General features: G+C 41.7%; 2 protein-coding genes across 2 annotated transcripts in view; one reads left to right on the top strand and one right to left on the bottom strand.

The window, feature by feature from the left end:
• Nucleotides 1–8,706, top strand: rgcc (regulator of cell cycle). Its single transcript, XM_042495028.1, has 5 exons — nucleotides 1–148; nucleotides 405–581; nucleotides 5,036–5,143; nucleotides 6,315–6,377; nucleotides 7,982–8,706. The coding sequence occupies exons 1-5, from the start codon at nucleotides 121–123 to the stop codon at nucleotides 7,987–7,989; spliced, it is 384 nt and encodes a 127-aa protein (XP_042350962.1). The 5' UTR covers nucleotides 1–120; the 3' UTR covers nucleotides 7,990–8,706.
• Nucleotides 8,707–13,099: 4,393 nt separating this feature from the next.
• vwa8 (von Willebrand factor A domain containing 8) overlaps nucleotides 13,100–22,749 on the bottom strand; it is a 24,405-nt gene continuing 14,755 nt past the window's right edge. The window contains exon 4 of the mRNA XM_042494061.1: nucleotides 13,100–13,144. Within this exon, the coding sequence (XP_042349995.1) occupies nucleotides 13,100–13,144 (45 nt within the window). The remainder of the gene's footprint in view (nucleotides 13,145–22,749) is intronic.

Below are 22,749 nucleotides of genomic sequence, written 5' to 3'. Positions count from 1 at the left end.
ATCAGTTCAAGACCTGCAGAGAGGACAGAGGACAGAGGACAGAGGACACAGAGAGACTTTGCACGGACATACACACGTATAGACTACATCAAAGTTTTGGATAATCTCAAATTTGGAATAATGAAGTCTCCAAAGCTGAAACCACAGGGTAAATAATAGTTTCTTTTTCTATCCTTCATTATTTTAAATTGCTATAACAGTTGGTGTGTTTTCACTATGTTTACTCCCAAAAACATTTCTGCAGGAGGCATTTAAATACAATATATTAATAAGAAATATTACCAAAAAATATTGTAATATGAGCATTTTAATTACTTTCAAATATTTTCTGGACATATTTTTCATATTGCCATAATATTAGGCTGCATTAAGTATATGCTTGTACTTTTTTATTTTATTTGCAGCGAAGTTCGTGAACGAAGAGGACCTGAGCGACGTGCTGTGCGAGTTCGACGCGGTGATGGAGGACTTCACGTCGCCGGTGGAGAAGCGACACTTCAGGTATTATGACGAGCACCTGAAGACCATGAAGAGGAGGAGCAGCGCGAGCGTCAGCGACAGCGGCATCAGCGACACAGAGAGTGAGTTAATGATGATTATTAGACATTTGGACCATGATTACATTGGTTTGATTCCCTTCAAAATGTCCCTCAACTTGATAAATGTAATGCAAATCGCACAGAATTTGTGGACTTAAAGAAAAAAATGTTCCATATTTATGCTCCAGAATAGTTATGATTTTTAAGCAGGGCAATTTTTAAGGGGGGCAATCCAAGCCAATTTGCTCTGGTTTCAAAGGGTTAAGACTTTCAAATCCAATTTCAATATTTCTGTTGTCATATCTCGAGAAAAATCCTGTCAAATGCATGGACGATCCTCCCTAAATCTACAGTTAAATACTTGTGAAATGTAGCACAAGAACAGTGATGCTGATTCACGTTTCAAAGGGTTAAACGGCTCCACAAAAAGCCTTTCCAGAAAAATGACGACTATAAAGATTTTCCACATCATCCGCTGAAGTCCCAACACACTGACACGTGTCTGGGAAACTGTCTTCGCTCGGGGGGGCCTGGAGCATATTTTTCTCTGTATGTCAGAGGCCATCACATTTGGCTGAGAGGCTGCATGAGCTCTGCAGCTCTGCAGCTCAGCAGCACAGCAGCTCTGCAGCTCAGCAGCTCTGCAGCTCTGCAGCTCTGCAGCTCAGCAGCTCTGCAGCTCAGCAGCTCTGCAGCTCAGCAGCTCTGCAGCTCAGCAGCACAGCAGCTCTGCAGCACAGCAGCTCTGCAGCTCTGCAGCTCAGCAGCTCTGCAGCTCAGCAGCTCTGCAGCTCAGCAGCACAGCAGCTCTGCAGCACAGCAGCTCTGCAGCTCTGCAGCTCAGCAGCTCAGCAGCACAGCAGCTCTGCAGCACAGCAGCTCTGCAGCTCTGCAGCTCAGCAGCTCTGCAGCTCAGCAGCTCTGCAGCTCAGCAGCACAGCAGCTCTGCAGCACAGCAGCTCTGCAGCTCTGCAGCTCAGCAGCTCAGCAGCTCAGCAGCTCTGCAGCTTTGCAGCGCTGCAGCTCTGTGGCTTTGCAGCTTTGCAGCTCAGCAGCTCTGCAGCTCTGTAGCTCAGCAACTCTGCAGCTCTGCAGCTCTGCAGCTTTGCAGCTTTGCAGCTCTGCAGCTCTGTGGCTTTGCAGCTTTGTGGATCTGCAGCTCAGCAGCTCTGCAGGCTGACTTTTTAAAACACTGTAAGTTTGAGTAATATGTGACAATAAAACGTTGGAGGCGCAGCCACAATATGGGGGCTTGTGTGCCAAAATATGCAGCAGTGGCTCAATCTGACGCCCAGATCTCTGGACTGTGATCAAGGATCTCTCTCTCTGTGTTCATGTGTAATTGTGTGTGAGAGCATGTATGCATGTATGCATGTGTGCAACAGTTTGCCAGTCCGCAGACGCCCTCTTGATGACACATGATAAGAAAGTGCACACAAAGGTGCTGCAGAGGAAGAAGTAAAGCTAGAGGTAGCATTAACCCTCTGAAATCAGGGCAAACTGGCTTGATTTCTTACAAAAACACTGCAAGGCAACAGAGAGCAGCCCAAGAAGAAATGATCAAAAAATTAGCAAGAACTTTGCAAAAAGTACATTATAATGAGCAAAAAATTAGCAACAAAAAAAAACAAACAAAATAGCCAAAAGAAAGAAAAACAGGCAAAGAACAAACAAAGAAAACATGGAAATGACCTAAAATTGCTTAGAAAGGATAACAATTCTAGAAAATAAAATAAGTTCAAATATATAATCATGATAATTATGAACATAGTTCTCTGGACTTTTTCCCCTAACTTTTAAAGATAATAATAACTTTCTTAATCTACTAAATTGCAGGACACTGCCTTTTAAACTCATGATTTTGAAAGAAATCAAAACAATTACTGAATGCAGCACAAGAACAGTGACATCGACCCAGGTTTCGAAGGGTTAAGAATGGAGAGAGGAGGTCCAGTGAACTGCAGTCACATGCACGATGACAGATTCAGGCACCAGTGTCAGACACACGTTTGGTTGTTGCAGAACAGCTGGGCTTCCAGTGGTTTTGGGAGTGTATCATCAGCGCCCACAGGGTTTACTGATCCAGCTAGGCTTTATGTAATCACCATTAAGAGTTCTGCATGAAGCATCCTCAGTGATAAAAGCAGAGAGACGGCGCTTGAACCTGCGTCTCTGGTGCTAATGAGCCCGTTGATTTGCTCAAGAGATCAGATTCCTGCAGGAGCTGCGTCCTCTCCATGGCAGTCTGATGAAGAGGGACCTGTCCCTCGCAGGAACAGGCTATTGTGTTGCAGCCTGATGGATGGCCCGACTGATGAGCGGGCAGATTAATGTCGCAAACGGAGCACGGTCTTACAGATCCACTCATGTCCGAGTCAAAAGCTGATGTTAAATGGACAATTTGCCAATTTTCAACCAGCTCTGTATCACAATGTTGGTAGTATGTGAAGGTGAACTGCGGTAAACACCATCAAATGACGTAATTTAAGTATTTTGTTGGCTCTTGGGGGTGTTGCTACAACTACAGGCTGTGCTTCTGCATTTTTGTACCGCCGTGCCGCCACCACGGACACAGAGTATAGAGCTGATCAAGACGAAAACCCTAAACGGTAAACGGTAAAAACGAGGCAGAACTGAATAGAAATCAAGATCACGTGACTGCACTGCCAATTTCTGTCCTAGTATGTTTTCAGACAGATATTTTAATTACCAGTTTCGCAACACTAGTGAGCGTTTGTGAACAGGAAGTGGGTGCCATACTACTTCCTGCAAAAAAGTAGGCTGTAAAAACAGAAATCAAACGGTAAAACTTAACAGCACTGATCAAAAACAAACCGAGATTCTGTTAGTTGCATATTTCTTTCCTCAAATGTTTCAGAAATATGTTTCAGATTACTGTTTAATAATACGGAATCGCCGGCCGCCATTGTTTTACGCAAACTAGTCCAGATTACATCGCCCACCGAAATGAGCTTTTATTGGACTGATACAGAGCATTGCATTCTGGTAGTTGTAGGTTTTCTACCTCTTGAGAAAAAGCACCCTTTTCTCTGTTTTCCTTAGTCATATTATTCAAAAGTATTCGCATCTTTCTGCTGCAGAGACGGCTGTGTGTGTGTGTGTGTGTGTGTGTGTGTGTGTGTGTGTGTGTGTGTGTGTGTGTGTGAGAGCCCGGCTGCTCTCCTGTTGTGTGTGGCGTCTCCTGTCTCATGCTGCGTTCAGTGCTGAGTGGTGGGAGTGGTACAGGTCAGAGAGGGGGGAGCAAGTAAGTGGTCGACATCCGAGACAGCGTTCAGGTCCGATGGAGTTCTGCACAGAGGAGCGAGACAGACGAGCTGACGATATAAGTGCTGCCTAATCTTCTTTTTGTCACACACGCTTACTTCATACTCACTTCAGACTGAATCAGGGCCGTTTCTACGATTTGAGGATATCGGGGGGCTAAGCCCAAACCTATGCAAAATGAATCTGGCCAGGGGCCAGTCGCAGCAGCCCCATACATGTATCTAGGATTTTAGGACATTTTTTAGGATTTAAGGACATTTCTAGGATTTAAGGATATTTCTGTGGTCTTTGCACGTTTCTAAAGATCTTAGGACATTTCTCGTATTTAAAGACTTTTTTAAGATGTTTCTAGGATTTTAAAACATTTCTGGTATTTTTGGACATTTAGGATTTTAGGGCGTTTCTTAGATTTTAGGATATTTCTGGGATTTTAGGATAGTTTTAGGATTGTAGGACGTTCCTAGGATTTTAGGACATTTGGGGCTTAACTAAGACCTCTGTTGGGGGGTGAAGGGATCCTCCACTTGCACTTTTTTAATAAACAAGCTCTGTTTTGAAGCTGTTTTATGCACTCTGGTATCTCGTGGTACAACAAGTACAAAAACAAATCCCAGTGTGAATCACTTCATTTTTATTATGAACTGGTAAATAATTTGGGAAATAAATTGAGGTCATATTTGGCCGGCGGGTGGAAAGTTGAGTATCACATGTTCAGAGTTTGGGTGGTACAGGGGGAGAACGTGCCCCGCTCTGGTATCAGACTAAACGTGTCAGAGATAAATCTTGCTCGAGAGTTGTGGAGGAGTTGCCTCTCTGCCCAAAACAACCTGTTTTATTGCCGTCACTAACTGCCACAATGGAGATTTAGTCGCTGAGTTCGGGTTACGAGTGGTATTTTTTGCTTTGGGGTCGTCCTGTGTGCAGAGCAGAAACTTTTTATGGAAGTGTTCCTGCTCAGATCGTTTCAGGGGTCAGTGTTGGTTTTGGAGCGGCAGAGACTTGTACATTTTGTATACACAGCTCCGAGTGTGCAAATACAAGCACATGCATGTGTGTGACGGGCCGTAGAAGAAGGGTGTCATTAGAGGAGAATGCAGTGATTACAGCCTGAAGCTGCTCCACTGACACAGATCAGATTTGTGTGTCTAACGTGGAGAAAAGTCAGCCTAATCAAACGTGTCTGCACTTTGTCTTCGGTGTCTCTCTGACAGGTGCAGAGTCGCTCAACAGAAACAGCTTCAGCTTCAGCGACGAGAGGCTGAACTCCCCCACCGTGCTCTCCCCCACCACCAGCTCACCCCCGCTTATGTCGCCAAAACGTAAGTTACACTCCTCATTCATACACACACACACACACACACACACACACACACACAGTTGTGACTTTCAAGAAAGTTAAATAAATTCAGGTTTACTTACTCTGGCAAAGCTCTGGGCTGCAGGCAGATTCAGATCTCTGTGATGACACATGTTAAAAGTGAGATATGTTAAAGGTCCAGTCTGTAGGATTTAAAGGGATATACTGTCAGAAATTGAATATAATACAGTATAATAAAGTTTTCTTTTGTGTATAATCACCTGAAAATATGATAACAGCTCGTGATTTCATTATCTTAAAATGAGCCGTTATATCTACATAGGGAGCAGGTAGGATATCACCATGTTGCACCGTCATGTTTCTACAGTAGCCTAGAAAGGACAAACCAAACACTGGAAGAGACCCAGTAAAAAACCTCCTGAACATCTGTAGCTTAAGTTACTGGAAGAAAAAAATGAGCACACATTAGCAAAAGCTATGCCAGCTGTCCATCTCCGACATGCCAAACAGCATTGGAAAAACACTCATTTGTAACATGGAACCTCTTTTTTGTGTTTTTACCTGTTACAATCACCTGAGCCTTTTTTTGGTGAGGAAGAGACCTCTTCAGATAATTCGGCTCCTGGTGAAAACCTCCTGAACATCTGGATCTTAAGTTATCAGAGAAAAAATGTGATAAGGCAGGTGCTAGGCTAGCAGCCTGTTGCTGACAACCCAAACAGCATTAGAGAAACACTGGTTTTTAACATAAAACTGCTTTATTCAGTGTTTTTAACTATTTATATCACCTGGTCTGTTTGTTTTGGTGAGGAAGAGACCTCTGCGGATAATTTGGCTCCCGGTAAAAACCTACTGAACGTCGGAGTCTAAAATTATGAAAGAAAAATAACAAGAACACAGCTGCTGCTAGCGGCCTGACTCCAACATGCCAAACAGCATTGGAGAAACACTGATTTTTACCATTAAACAGATTCATTCAGTGTTTTTACTGGTTTGAAGGATTTCTAACTGGGAGAAGTTTCAGCTGGTTGCAGTCTGCAGTCTTAGATGCCACTTAATCCCCCTAAATCTCACACCGTGTTATTTTCTGTCTCATAATATGTGATTAAAGATGCTTATAAAAGAACTCTTCGCTCGTCTTAAAGTCTGAATCTCTTTCTTTCCTTTTGCAGCCAAACTGGGCGACACTAAAGAACTGGAGGACTTCATCGCCGACCTTGACAGGACATTAGAGAGTAAGTGCTAATGCAACCTCGCTGACTGATGAATTAGCCCGTGTGCTGGCGCCACCCGCTACTCGGGATTAACAGGCGCATTTGTTCCATGTGTCAGCTATGCTAACGACCACTCATAAAGTGACAGAGGAGTCACTCCCCCCTCTCAGAAACGAGGATGTGTCAGGACTGTGAAGGAGTTGGGGCTTGTTATGGGGACCATGAGGCCTCTGAGGTTACAGTGGAGAGAAATGCAGCATATCCCTTTTCAGAAAGTGCTGCTACCAACACCAAGCAATTAGTCTGCACTATCTGATGCCATCCTTTTCTCCCAGAGCTCTGAACGTGCAAGAAACTGTAACCCGAGAGGGCAATAAGGCAGGAATACTCAACCTGCTTTGCTTGGGGTCCATTTTTGCAAAATGACAGGAGGCCAGGGGCCCATTGCAGCTTCATGTTTCAGGATTTTTGGACATTTCTAGGATTCTAGGGCATTTCTTGTATTGTAGAGCAATTCTAGGACTTTAGGATGCTTCTGGGATTGTAGGACATTTCTTGATTTTTTTAGGAAAAGTTCTAGGATTTCAGGACATCTTCAGGATGTTTCTCTAATTTTCTGACATATTTAGGATTTCACGACATTTCTCAGATTTTAGGACATTTTTAGGATTTCAGGAGGTTTCTAGGATTTTCGTACATTTCTAGGAATTGTGGACATTTTTAAGATTTTAGGACGTTTCTTATATTTTATGATGTTTCTATGAGCTTTGGAAATTTCTAGCATTTTAGGACATTTCAAGGATTTAGGGCTTAGCTAGGACCTCTGTCAGGGGGTTGTGGGGGATCCTCCACTGGCACTTTTTTGATAAATGAGCTCTATTTTGTTGCTGTTTTATGCACTCTGGCACCTTATGGATACTAAAAGTACAAAAACAATTCCCAGTGTGGATCAATTTATTTTTATTATGTACTGGAAAATAATCTGGAAGATACTGAGGTCAGATTTGGCTCGCAGGTTGTAAGTTGAGTATCACATCCCAGTGAGAATCACTTTATTTTTATGGGAAATTGGAAAATGGTTGGGGGGCCAACCAGCACCCTATCGGAGGCCAGATTTGGCCCGCAGGTCGTAAGTTGAGTATCCCTGCAATAGCGTGGCGTTTAGCAGCTTACACGATGTCATAGGTAATGGATGACTAATTTGCGTTGGACAGTTTCTTTCCTAGGAGGCTTGTGATGTTTGAACTTGCATCAGAGTATCAGGAATGTGAGCCGGTGCAAACCTGGCCCGAAACTCCGACTGTAAATGTCAGGAGTGGAATGAGACAGAAGTGGGAGTTGAAATCCTTATTTCTATGTTTTTTCCGTCCACCGCCACCGCCCTGCTCTGTTCTGTGTTTTGGCCACTGAATGTCCGTCTTTCACAGCTCTGCAAAGCTGGACGCGCAGGCGGGCAGTCAGCCAGCCCCCTGTTAGCCCTGCAGAATGGCGAGTTTATGAGGGCCACCAGTGTTTACGATGACCAGCCTGTAAAACACAACGTCCGCCGCTCTGAGAATAGAGCTGGCAACCGAGGAGCCAGGGAGTCCTTTTCTAATCACGCCTGTCTGTCTGTCTCTTCTTAGGCATGTGACACGGAGGCTCACAGTCATCTTGGAGTGTAGCCACGAGGGAGGGAGGGAGTCTGGACCCCCCAGAGCAGCAAACATGCACCCCGGCCCCCACACCGAAAAACCACCCAACAGGATACCGCTGGATGGCACCGCAACTGGCTCCAGCGCGGCATCTCTTCTAAAGTTAACCACGCAGTGCTCCTCTAACTCCACGCCACCTGGGCTGTAAGGACTGCAGGACGGATCAAAATTAGCAACCTGAGGACGAGAATATTTCAGCAGCCGTGATGTAAAGGACTCCACGAAACGCTGTGAGGAAAAAAGATAAACGCTGCAAAAGAGTCACTGGAACATTTATTGCCAGATTCATAAATCAAACACCAGGTTACACTCCCTCATCCGAAACTTGAGCTGGAAGAGTATTTAAAAATGGCTTTTTATAATAGAAATATATTTGTAATTTTATAGAGCTTCTTATTGTAAATTTGTCAGACTTTTTTTTTGTGGGAAATATATTTTTGTATCATATGTAAATAATAATTGTTCCAAATTCTATTTGCCTTGGTGTTAACAGGACGGTCAGGTTCAGATATGACGCTCGTTGACTGGAGTTAAGTTGCTTAAATGTGAACTGAAATCGCTTCTTCTGAGAAAAACTGGAAAGCAATATATGTATTTAATACAGCTAATGCCTGCCAGAGATGATATTAAAGTATGAAATATTGTTCTTTTGGTAACACGTGTCTCCTCTCGTTATTTCTCTGGGTTTCTGTTTGGTTTTTCTCCTGCACAGTTAGTTCTGTCAGCACCGTTGGAGTTGTTTAGCACTGTTTATGGAGTTAGCACTGTTAGTTAACACCTCTATGTTGAGAAATGTGCCCGACGTCCTAACGCTTTGAATATCGCGAGGAACTCCTAAATATCCTCTGCAGTCGTTTTGTTTCCTCTCTCTGCAGCTGCTGTAATGTGCATTCTGCTGTAGTATAGAATAACTGATATAAAGTGAAATCCAATCACATATTTCACCCTGAAATTTAATCTTTTTCAGAAAGTCATTGTATCTTTACTAAAATCTAATCACAGCAGAGGTTTTTGATTTCCTCGGAGAGGCTGTGGAGCACAGGAGGTGTGGAGCTGCTGACGGGCTGAAGTGCAGCGGTAACGCAGCGGGATCGTTGAATGACAGCTGGCTCCTCACCAACTCGGCACTTTATTAACCCACCAACACCACTTCCCTGCGGTGTCCGCCTCCCTCCCTCTCTGTGTGTCTCAGTGCTGATCTGCCTCTAAATTTTTGGATTTCTTGGCTGACAAAGTGCTACAAAACAGGCAGGATATTTTCTTGGACTGTGGGTGCATCTATTTGCTGTCTCCATGTCCAAAGACTCAAAAATAGTAAGCAAACCTTAGGGACTGTTCTTTATTTATCAGAGGAGCTGGCTGGATTTTTTTTCATCCCATGTATTGTGTCAGAAATTTGAAAATCAAATGATAATTTCTGTTTTTGACAGTTTCTGGTTTTGATAAATGGTGTGATTTTGGTGATTTGTAATTTGGCGGGGCACAGGTTTGGAAGCCATGTTTGCTTCACAGATCAAAAATTTTAAAAGAAAAAAACAAAGATCTTGAAGGTCTCTGACCAAAAGCTCGCACAGTAAACATGATTTTTGTATGTACTATTTTTTTACAGTTTACAGTTTTTTTACACAACCATCTTTAAAGGAATAAAAAATTAACAAAAAAATAAAAACTTTAATTACCAAAAATTAAAAAAAAAAAAACGTTAAGAAAATACCCCCCCCCCCCAAAAAAAGAATAAATCACCTAAAATTTAAAAAAAAAAAAAAAAAGATTTTAAAGAAAACAATGCCTTCCAAATCCACGTGCCAATGTCTTTAAAAAAAATACAAAACCATTTCAAGTTGTATGCCCGTCCTTTAAATAAAAAAAGTCCCTCCGCAGTGCTTGCAGTATTTGAACCATCCTCTCCCCTCTCATCAATAACAAACAGCCCCTAATAAGGATAAAAAGCCCTGGATCTAATAATATGTCCACACTTATACTCCACTAAATGCACTCAGCTTGATTCACCACTTTTAACAAAAACACAGACTATTTTTCCAACAATAGTCAACACATTTCAAATGATAGCAGTTCTACTCAGTACTAATTACTAACAACTACTAATGTTTTTAGCATCATAATTCATCATTAAAGTTTACTTTCAGGGTAAATAAGGTGCCGGAGTGCATAAAACAACCACCAAAATAGAGCTTGTTCATCAAAAAGGAGGATCCCCTCAGACCTCCCAACAGAAGTTCGGGCTAAACGCTCAATGTCCTCAAATCCTAGAAACACCCGTAGGCGGGACGTTCACTCCCTCTCAAGAAAGTAAACTCATACGTGCTACAACACACTGAAATAGAAATGAAACGTCTTTTACCTTCTGTGCTCATTAATCAACCACTCAACAAAGCCGGGACTTATGTAACTTCTGTAGCAACAGGGTCTATTTCCAGAGGTGGAGGGAGACAGGAGGGAGCGACCCCTTCCTCGCCCGGCAGCAGGTGTGGCTGAAGTATGTCAGAGGCACCCCTCCGTCTGCTGACCACCAGGGGTCAAAGGTCACTGGCTGTGGTCAGATACACTTCCATACTGGTTCCACGGTGGCAGTGCAGCAGGTGCAGACAGACGTAGGACCGTGATCAAATGACCCTGATTTATGTACTTGGAGATTTAGTGCAGCATTTTAATGTTTCAGGAAGTTTGGGTTCCTGCAAGACACAGATTGAAAAAAGAAAAGTCAAAATCAGGGCAAAAAGAGGACGAGATATCCTGACTTTAGTACCTAGTATGAGCCAAGTAACCAACAATGCTGGTTTCCCATAATGCAACTCAGTGGTTCTGTCTGGTCAATGTATCGTCATACAATGGTTTGTGTGAATTAGCGCCTCAAAAATAAGGTCACGTCCTTGATCCTCTTCAGTATTACACGCATTCATATTGCTCTGTGCGACATTAATATGATTTTCTGCTTTCACTGAGTTTATTGTTTTTCACCAACATCAGTTTTAATTATAAATATCAAATATTCATTAATGTTTTTAATGCTTTAAATGGCAGGTTTTTGTCATGATGCCACTATGGTGAAAGTAAATAAGAAAATAATTTTTAATATACTATATGCAGAATAGATTTTTTTATATGATCGCAGCCTGGAATATGTCAATAATTAGCAGCAACATTGATTCTGACAGTGAACCTTGTGAAGATAGCATGTATTTTCTCCCTATGTTAAATAAAAAAAAGACATCATCAGGTGGAAAATAGTCAAAATGACTAATGCCAATGCAAAAGAAATAACACAGATGAGACCCAGAAATACGACTGCAGGTTTTTATGCTTTGATGGCTGTGGGATCAAAAATTTCAGTTTGAATTGAGCATTTTTTGACCTTTATAGTCTGAATGTAACAGTTTAGTTTCCACAGTGTATTTTAAAATTACTTTAGGAGCTGAGCTGGAAATTCACATATTAAACAAAAATACACAATCTTGCCAAAATGTATGCTATATGCATGAACACAGCCAAAATTATCAAAACATTAAGAATGAAAAACACGTAAAATTCACCAAACTCCTCCAAGAGCCACTAAAGACATTGCACAACAGTTTTCCCAGGCTTGGCGGCACTTCAGTGGAGTGACCCTTTGTGCAGATCTTTGGCCGCTAACTGTGTGTAAAGAGAGACATCAGCCCCCTCCTTTTCTTCAGACAATTACAGATTGCGTCTGAACTGATTTGTTCTGCAGCCTTTGATTTTATTTCCTATGAAGTCTCATGTTTGAAGTGCTCAAATGAGACCTCAGCCCACAATCTGAGAGTCCCTTCACAGCTGATCACAGTGTGTGGACGCAGCCAGCGTACCAGCAGTGCATGCCAGACTGTGTTACTCTGATGGCAGGAAGCTGGCATGGAGACACCCGTCTCCGTGTTGTTTCTTCACTGCAGTTGGCAGAGGGACGCTGTGGGACGCTGTGGGCACTGTCCCTCTATGAGTCTACCTATCTGCACTGTTCTGCACCATGGATCAGCTGGCACCGATCTGGTGTTGACACAACACATGATCCCCTGAGGGCAGCGGGTGGGATGCCCTCTCTTCTAAAACAACTTTCCCACTTGGCAGAGGGGGGCATCTTTTTGGCAGCACGGGTCAGTCCTGTATACGTGTTGGCTTTGCCAGTGGACAGTCCGCGCATATACGCGAAGGACTGGAAGTGTGGGAAAATCAGAGAGATGAGCGATAAGCAAACACAGTAGGGCAGTGATATTTATTATTTATATTTATGGGGGCCAAATCTGGTCCCCAATATGGTGCCAGTTGCCCCCCCGCACCACATCCCTTTTCTAATTCATAACAAAAATATAGTGATTCACACAGGGAATTGTTTTGTACTTTTAGCATACATAAGAGCTTGAAATGTGCTAAAATCGGAAAAAGATCCTAAAATTCAAGAAACACCTAAATTCCTAGAAACAACCCAAAATTCAAGACACATTCTAATATCCTTAAAATGTCCCGAAGTCCTAGAAATATCCCCAAATCTGAACAACATCCTAAAATCCGAGAAATGTCCTAAATTCTTAGAAATGCACGATGATCCTAGAAGATCCTCAAAATATCCCAAAGTTCTAGAAATGTCCTAAAATCCTGGAAACGTCCTAACATCCTAAATTCTTAGAAATGTACTATAATCCTAGAAACGTCTTACGATCCTCGAAACCACCTAAAATCCTAGAAACGTGTACGGGGCTGCTGCGACTGGCCCCTTTCCTCCTGTCAATTTGCAAAGTGGCCCCTAAGCAAAGCATGTTGAGTGTCCCTGCAGTAAGAAGAAGGGATTAGGAGCCTTTATATATAGAAAGTTAAGGTGAATGAAGGAAAAGATGGACGAAGAAAGACAAACACTTAACCCCGCAGCCATGCGTCAGTCTTCACATGAAGACGGATTCCTCTGGGAGGCCCCTCCGAACTGCTGAAGTGGTCGCTCTATGAATAGTCTGGGCAGAGACACACAGATGTGTGTCCACATCACAAAGAGACAGAAATACACGCAGCCAAATATCAGGTTCAGCTTTCCATCGGGTCTTCATCACTGGTGTCCAGATGTCCCCGCTGCAGAGCAAAGACAGGGGGACATTAATGAGTGTGCACGTGTTCATGGTGGGCTCTTCAAACGTGTGCACATGGTGATATTTGTTGCAACGTTTGCAGTTTATACTGTGTGTGCAAACAAGTGTGTGAGGCAGAGTGGTGTGTGTGTTTGTAGATGTGTGTGAGCATGTCTGCGCCTGTCTGCCATGTTTACGTATGTGTGTGTGTGTGTGTGTGTGTGTGTGTGTGTGTGTGTGTGTGTGTTTGCCTTCCTGCTCACCTTGTTGTTTGCACTGTTGCCCCGCTGAAGGATTTGAGGATTGAGAGCTAAAAAATGCTGCATTATCAGAGTGTTTACTGCTGTTCAGGCGCTGAGCAGCCATGTTGAATGTTGATCTCGGGGGTTAGCGAGGTTTCTCCGAGTTTCCGAGTAGGAAGTCCGACCTCGGAGGGGGGTTTGAGTTGAAATTTCCGACTAGGAACTCGGAGCCACATGGGTTAGAAGACACCACAAACATAACAAACAAGATCAATAACACAATGAGAGTGAAAGAACAAACATAACCCCCCCCATACACGTCAAACAAAGTCCACATCAAAAAAATAACCCAAAATACTGTCATATCACCACACACACACACACACACACACACACACACACACACACACACACACACACACCACAAAGCCAACAAATGCACAAATGGACTTGCAACCAGCAGCTCACGGATTTGGATTTTTCACGATTTGAATTAAACTGGTTAAAGCTTTTTCAGTTTTGCAGTCAGAGAAATGGTTCAAAAAGATTGTTTTAAGTATGACAGTCTAGTTATTCTTCATACGTTGAATTTTCAAGGATTTTCAAGATCAAAGTCAGATGGCAGAAGGCTTCATTGAGGCAGTTTTGAAAGGAGGAGGGCGATTCCTCAGTGGAAACTAACATAACTGGGTACAGATCTAACATTTTTTAAAAAATATAAAAATTATTTATATGAGCAGCAGCCGGCACAAAGGACCTAAACATATTTCTGGGTAAAAATGCGGTACAGTGTGTCCTAAAACCCGGACATGACTTAGACTTTTAGCACCTCCTCTTCCTCGTCTCAAAGTCAGTAGAGTTTTTTTAATGGCTTTCTGGTTCTGAAAGTAAGTCCAGGGTTAATACAAGATTACGAGACTTTCACATTTTGTTCTACGACATAAAACACCCTTACATAAACTTTGAGGCTTGAAGTGTCTTTAAAAAAGTCGTTTTTCACCAGACTACACTATACCATCAGGCCAAACACAGCTTCACAGCCTGGTTATGGTGGCATGAGCCTGACTTTATCTTATTACTTCTGTCAACTGATTTAATGCTTCAGAAAATTACAAAAGTGGTGCTCATTTGTGAAGACGGTCTTGCATAAAACCTGCAAGTATCATAAACGCTTGTTTGTTAACCATTTTAATTCAGATCTTATTTTCTGCAATAATCCAATCGAAAAATCCCATAGGCTTTTTGACGAAGGAACCAGGGCGACGCAACTTCCGATTTTTCCTACACATAAATGTCCTCCCCGCAGCGCTCCATGATGAGCTTTCAGCATCATGACAGATGACTCTAATGAGGTTTAACAGGCTGTAATGGAGGTAATTATTATTGCCTCTCTGACCTCATGCAGTCCCCGAAATTGCACATCCATTACAATTTCCATGATCACTATCGGACTGACTTTTCTCTGACCTGGCTGACATTATGTGTGACCCCTGCAAACCGATTGTGAAGTATTACCTCAACCTGTGACACTATCTCCGTCTGCAAATGTAAAAACAACACTGGAGGATGAAGTATCGCAAGAAAACTCAACCCGCTTTTCCCGGAGACCACGTCTGCAAACTGACAGGAGGCCAGGGGCCAGTCGCAGCAGCCCCATGCATGTTTCTAGGATTAAAGGACATTTCTTGGATTTTAGGACACGTCTGGGATTTGAAGACATTTCTAGGATTTTAGGACATTTCTGTGATCTTTAGGATTTTTCTAGGATTTTAGAACGTTTTTACGAAATTTGGAACATTACAAGGATTTTGGAATACTTCTAGTATTTTTGAACATTTCTGGGATTTTAGAACGTTTCAAGGATTTCAAGAGATTTCTAGGATTTAAGGTTGTCTTACAGGTTTTAGGATATTTCTAGTATTTAGCATGTTTCTAGGATTTTAGAACATCTCTTGGGTTTTAGGAAGTTTTTAAGGATTTTAGGACAATTCTAGGATTTTAAGGCATTTTTAGGATTTGGGGAATTTGATTGTAGGACGTTTCTGGGATTTTAGTACTTTTCTTGGCTTTGCTGACATTTGGGTCTTCTCTAGGTCCTCTGTCGGGGATCCTCCACTGGCACTTTTTTGATAAACAAGCTCTCTCTCTCTTACAAAAGTACAAAAACAATTCCCAGTGTGAATCACGTTATTTTTATTGTGAATTTGAAAATGGTTTGGGGGACCACCGAGCACCCTCTTGGGGCCAGAACTGCTCGGCCAGCTGTAAGCTGAGAATCAGTGAAGTATTAGATAGTAAATGCTTGTTACTGCTCATAAAGTAAAGACCCCTCCCTGCGTCTGTGTTAATGTCACAACTTATGGGTAAAATTACTTGAACGGATGATGAAATTCAGCCTCATCTCTACCTTGGGAATTAGGTCACACTGTTCCAGAAGGCAGATGCTTTTCACACACACACACACACACACACACACACACACACACACACACACACACACACACACACACACACACAGAGTCCAGTTAGTGTGGCCGCTAGGAAGTCTGAACAATGTGTAGGAGTGTTGGAGCTGACAGTGCGCTGGATTTGAACACAGCGCTCAGCAGCAGGTGCTGGATGGTTTTCTAAAGACTCGTTCCTTCAGGGAAAAACGTCACATGAGACTTTTTGGCTTGTTTAGTAACTAAGAAATAAAATTAAATGTGTGCATTGAGAAGAGAAAACGGTATCTATTGCTGGTAAATTCACACACACATTCATATATTGTGGCTGAGGCTACCGAACAAGGTGCCATCTGCATTCACACAGGCACATGATAAGGTGTAGAAAAAACCCCATCACATTCAGACAGGAAGCGAACACTGGACTCGTGCATGAAAGTCCAGGGTTTGTTATCCACCGCATCATCTGTCCTTTAAGGACCTTTGTGCTCCTTACAGTTACTAGCAGCATTTCAAACTGACGCCACCCAGCAGTATATCATGTGGACGAGACAGATTAAACCTGGCTGCATTCGCAACTGGTGCCCATCATCTGCATGTCATGCTGTCACGGCAGGTACCGTGCAGTCGTCCGGTGGCGTTTACTAACACAATGAATAGCTCTGTCCGGCTGCATTCTCAGCTGACGCCATCCAGCAATTTATCCTGCAGATGCTAAACATCAAGAAAATGTTCTCAAAACTAATTTTTAGCTAAATGTCTTGTCACCTTTAAGTAGATAAGAAGCACTGCAAGGATTAAAAAAACTAAAACTATATAATACTGGAACTGCGCTTTAAGCATTTGGTTCCCTTATTGCATTATTTTTTTGCCAGCCACAACATTGTTGTTGAAAGAAACTAAAGCAGTTTTCTCAGGCCTCAAACACACAAGAGAACTGGTGTCGATCCAAGTGTTAAGGGGCTCTAATTTGTTGCAATTTGTGGGACATTTCTTGCCAAGTTGGTCATTTTTTCCCCATTAAATCAAACCAGTCTGCTCAGGTTTCTAAGTGTAAAATATCTTATGAAAGGCATCCAAACGCAGCACAAAAAAGTGATGTTCACATTTCAAAGGGTTAAAACAGAAATGCCCCAAAACAGGAAGTTAAGGCATGAAGGGACACCAGTGTCCCAGTTTCTCCCTGTATAAACCCGTCCAGTTTGGCACAGCAGAGCTCAGAGGAAGTCCAGGCTGAGCTGAGCGCAGTTTGGGGAGGCAGCTGTGTCTGAACTCTGGCTGCAAACTGGAGGGCTCGCAGCCCAGTGATGTCACCACCTCCCCTCACGAAATCCACGCCAACATCTTCCCTTTTCATGTCCCGTCTGCATCATCTGCTACAGACACGTGGACAACCTGCTACATACTAGAGTGCTGAGACAAAGACTAAATCATATGTTGCTTGACTGGTAAAGTTCATTTAAGTTCATGTTTTGCTTAAATGCTGTTTTTCACTCGTATCTGTGACAGGAGTCTCTGTAAAGAGTTTCTTTTATCAGTATTTCAGAAAACTGAAATCTCTGCTTAATAGTCGCTTTGGCATCTTTCGTGGCTGTATGATACGCCTCTGAGCGGTGTGAGGACGCGGCCGAACAGAAGCTGTCTGACAGCGCTCGCTGCGGCAGCATGACACACGGATCAGCGGCCTCAGCTAACATGGCAAACTTGCTTATTTTCAGGTAATTTTCTTGTGAATCTTTTGCTAATTTTATGTAAAAAATAAACCTGTTGTTGCTTTGTCCTTAAGTTTTGAAAGAAATCAAACCAATTTGTAAAAGTTAATAGACAGTAGAGTAAAACATGGAGGTGATGGAGAGGGACAGAAAGACAAATAAAGCATTGTATGATTTCTAATGCATTAGTCAGAACAATGTTGGACCAAAGATAACAAAGAAAAGACCATTTCACAGATATATTTCGCATTTAGGAGCAGCCTGAGCAAATATACAGTCACTGTAAGCTTTGCTAAATCAAAACCAGATCATCTCGATTCTTTGTGAATCATGCAGGACGTCGACGTGGCCGAGTGACCGGCGCTCAGGCAGACTCTGAGTCAGAGCGTTGGGGCCATTAGTATGAAGGGAAAGTGACCTGATATTTCCAAACTGATGATGAGTCACTGGAGTGTTGCACATTTGATGCATGTGGTAACCCCAAGAGGAACTGCAGGAGCGGTGCTGACTGCATTCAGTGTGTTCGTTAACTCGGCAGACAAAAAACGTGCACGTTCGAGACATTTTACAATTCTAACAAACAGAAATCATCGAAAAGGAAACATCACAGAAAACAACACGCTCTGACAATTTCTTTTTTGAAGTTGTTGAGAAACAAAAAGTGCAATTATCTGCTTTGCAAAACAAATAGCTTCCTCTTTGTGTGTGTGTGTGTGTGTGTGTGTGTGTGTAGCACCAGGCAGATCCCAGATGGCTGGGTGCTGTCATGGTCCTCCTTCCTCTTGTCGTTCGGGGCTGTCTGGCTCACATCTGTTGCTCTCTTCATTTCCTCTCAGTGATCCTTCTGTCTTTCTGCATCTTAATTGCTCCTAAAAAACAGATTCATAATGGACATTATTCAACACACATCCCTCTGTATCTGCATCTCTTCCCTCCATCTTCCTTTTATCCTTTCAGTCACTTAAAAAAAAAGTAAAAAAATTTTTTTTACAATAACTTTAATGTTGTGTGTATTCTATTGTGTATTTTAGTGTATATATATTTGTCTTTGAGTACCTTGAAATAATTAAAATAAAAAAAAAATATTATTATTAATTTTAAGTATTTAATCTGTCTACGCTTTGAGTCAGCACTTTAGCGTGGATAAGAATGACACTCAAGGCCAGTTTATCTGAAGACAACTTAGCTGATGTGCTTCCAGGTCATGTTTTCTGATGAAGTATCCTTTAACCCTTTGAAACCTAGAGCGACATCACTTTTACAAGTATTAAACCTGTGAAATCTGGGCAAATTGGTTTGATTTCTTTCAAAAACATGGGGAAAAGGTAGTAATAAATGTTCCACAAATTGCAAGAAAGAAATAGATTTAAAAAATTAGAAAAATTTCTAGGAGATTTTACGTCAAAATCACTGTAAAAGCGTCAATAATAAAGAAGAAAGGTGGATATAATCTCAGATCTTAGAGTGTCCTTAAACACCTCATATAACTTTTATCACAATGTTCAAGCCACTTTTTTTTCTCTGCACTGAAAAAAATGTGCTTCAGAAAATCATTGGTCATGATGAGCTAACAATAAATAATAAACATTTGTTGTGCATAAAATGCCATTCAATATCCAGTTTTCCCAAATGCATTATCATTAAATATTAACCCGCAGCTGCTGCGTAAATCTTACGACATTTGGGTGAGTAAACATTATTTTAGCAGACAAAGGCCATTGTTAATAATTAAGTCTCAGCAGATGCCGCCTCCTGTCGTCCCTCCTCCTGCTTTCACTTCTCCTCCCATCCTCCTGTTGGATCTCTCCATCCGTCCGTCTCTTTCTTCCCCTCCTCCACCCTGCTGAGCTCTTCTCCTCCACCCTCTTCCTTTATCTCCACAAGTCTCCCTTTCTCAGCTTAACCTGTCCCTGTCTATTGTCTTTTCTGTCTTCTCTCCTGTTTCTCACCCTCAAAACGACCTCTGGCAGTTTGAAGGAGCGTGCGTTTCTTCTTTTCTTGTTTTTTTTCGGCCCCTCCCGCCGTGCAGCCCGCCCTGTGGCCAGGTTAGAGAGGTGGGTCAGGGTTTAGCTCTGGGGCCAGCAGCAGCACCCTGTCATTAAGGCTGAGTTTACACGTGACCTGGCTCTTCATGGGAACTGGACCCTGAGGGGGGAAACCTCACCTTAACTCACCTGACTGAGGGTGAGAACTTTCTCCAAAACTGCAAACGTTTTTCTCAGCTTAACTGTTTTACACACATGCAAATTCGTGTAATAAAAAGCGTCTAGACCGGGGGTCTTCCACTCAAATTCAAAGGGGTCCAGTTGCTAAAATTTCCTCCCAGTAAAGGTCTGAACCTCATACCTAAAATCTGAGTCACGATTAATTGAACATTTTCTACCTCATTTTTGCTTTAGCTTTTTTTGTGGTGCGTTTTTTGCCCTCATAGTTCGCTGACACAGTTTGGTGTTTTGGGGTGTAATAATAGATTTTTTATTATTTATTAAAATTTCCAGCATTATATAAAGAAAAGCTCCATCTTAAACAAATTTCAGGTAAATTTAAGCACATTGTGCTGATAATAGGCCAACCTCTCCTGACTGCAGGACAAATGTGTTTCAGACACTTTGGTGTTTGTCTCACTGCGCTGCTGTCGGACCATCAGCTGTTTGATCCGCGATGATAAAATGCTGTGGCTGTCAAACACTCAGCTGTTTCACAGCCAAATTCTTCACTTTTTCACATGATTGTTTAACACTTCTGCCCTTATTATGTTTTGGCGTGAGATTTTCCTCGGTGTCCTGAGAGCGTGAGGCAGCCCAGTGTGTGGGAGTTGGCAGCCGCGGTGGGGAAAAGGTTAACAGTATTTTTGAATAACTAATACCCAACATGGGCAAGATTATGTTGGATTTTAGGACTTTTTAAGATTTTAGGGACATTTATAGGAAATTTCCAGGATTTTAAGAGTTTTCTTTAATTTTTTAAAATTTGTAAGATTTTAGAACATCTGCAGGATTTCAGGACATTTCTAGAGTTGTAAGATGTGTCTGGGGTTTTAGGACTTTTCTAGAGTTTTAGGACATTTTTAAGATTTCAGGACATTTCAAGGTTTTTAAGTGGTTTAGGATTTTAGGGACATTTCTAGGATTACTGCTGTTGGATTAACTATTCTTTAAAAAGATAGCATATTTAAAGGTGCCGTATGCAACCCTAGTCAAACATCATAAGGTCATTAAACACTAACACTTGATGACTGACAATATAATAATTACCTGGAAATGAGACTGAACAAATATCTCCCTCTTGAATGCATACTGAACCTTTCACAGAGAAACAGGACAATATTCACACGATCACTGATAAACTACAAACAAAGTTTTGGATGACATCAGTAATTTAAACAGAGAGGTGAGCAGTTTCTTCAAAGCACTTGTGTCAACGCTTTGCATTTACCTAAAGAGTTACAGCTGAAAGTGCCTCCTGAGGGCAAAGTCTCCTGTTGAGCCTAAAGGACACTGTTTCATTTTCAGCTGAGCCTGCAGGGCATAACCGAAATCACTCCGCATAATGACGGGCAAATACAGGCAGTGAGGACAAACCAAACACTGTCCTCTTCTTTGACAAAGGACACAAGTGTTTAAGGTCCTTTGTTTCGGGCCCACGCTTGTTTTGTGTGTGTGAGTGTGAGTGTGTGTGCTTTAACAGAAAATAATGGGGAAAATAAGACTGAGTTTGATGGATACTTCCACAGCTCCGTCCATTGCTGCCCAGATTTATGTTTTTGCCATTTTACGAGTCAATAAATTAGAGCAGGATGGGCTTTTTTAAAAGTGCATAAACTAGCGTTTAAATCATCCTGTTTGATCTGTGTGTGTGTGTGTGTGTGTGTGTGTACAGTAGGTGTGTGACCCAGCGCTCCCCATCATTCATAAATCACACCCTACATGCAAAAGTCTGTTAGCCAGGATTTGTCTCTAAATGCATCAGATTTCCTCCAGCATTCGCACTTTTCATCGTCTGAATCTTTTTTCAGCGGAAGGACGATAAATTACTGTCAAATTAAAATATTTCATCGCCCCTCCTGTAAAAGAACTGACATCTCTATCTGTCATCCTGTCCTCCCTCAGCACAAATAATGAGACAGAGAAAGTTCAAGAAGAGGCTTTAACAAGACACTGCATGCTTCCCGTCCTCTCTGAACTCTACTCAACATATTTGTCATGAACAGTGAATTACGTCGAGAAGAGCTGAACTGAAGGGGACTGACTCCTCATGAAGCACACTGGCAGCAGCACTGCTGACTGTTAACCTTGTGAAAACACCCACTTTATGCAAATCTGTTCTTAAAATATACGTTATTTTGTTATAGGAGTTAAAACTTTCAATCACAGTCCCAAATCTATGTTGTAAAGACTGACAGAAATCCTTTTAATTTTTTTAATTAGCATTTTTCATCGCTTGCGTTCTGCTGCACATTTTTAAAATGTTGTATTTTCCTTGATTTTATGCATTTTATTTTCTCTATTTTTATGCTTATTTTATTAACAATGTCATTGGGTTGTATCTTATTTTTATTCTATTCTATATCTTTATTCTTATTTTTTATGCATTCTGTGCACTCAGTTTTTGTCCTTATTTTATCTTACTTTTACTAGTATTATCATGTAGATTTTATCTATTTGAAGATACATTGTATATATAATTTATTCTGATTTTATTTTATTTTTACATGCAGGTTTTATTATGTCTTTTATGTGTTTTAATGTGAAGCACTTGGTGCCTTTAATTTCCTTCTTGTAAAGCACGTTGGGCTGCATTTCTTGTATGAAAGGTATTATACAAATAAAGTTTATGATTGTTATTATTATTACTTATATATATATATATCTTTATCTTTCCTATCTCTCTCTATCTTTTTATTGTATTTTTTTACTTGATACATCTGACGTGTGTTTTAACAATCCACTATAAGACTATCACAAAAAATATCCTCCATTTTTTTGTCATTGAGTCCTGCAAGAAAAAAACTTTCATACCATCAATCAGTCCATCTAATCTTATCAGTTTTTTTTTTACAGCATTTATCAGATGAATCTGTCCAGCTCGTTCTCACTCTGAAATCATTAAATATGTCCGCTCTGTCGGTGCTTTCACTGTACGAGCGTCAAAAGCCTCACCCTTTGCCTCTTTTGCCTAAAGCTAACCATGATGGTGCTCCGCGCTGATAAC

The sequence above is a fragment of the Plectropomus leopardus genome, chromosome 10, assembly GCF_008729295.1.
Source record: "Plectropomus leopardus isolate mb chromosome 10, YSFRI_Pleo_2.0, whole genome shotgun sequence".
NCBI classification, from domain to species: Eukaryota; Metazoa; Chordata; class Actinopteri; order Perciformes; family Serranidae; genus Plectropomus; species Plectropomus leopardus.
The sequence above is the reverse complement of the archived record's forward strand: the minus strand, read 5'-3'. Positions and strand labels throughout refer to the sequence as shown.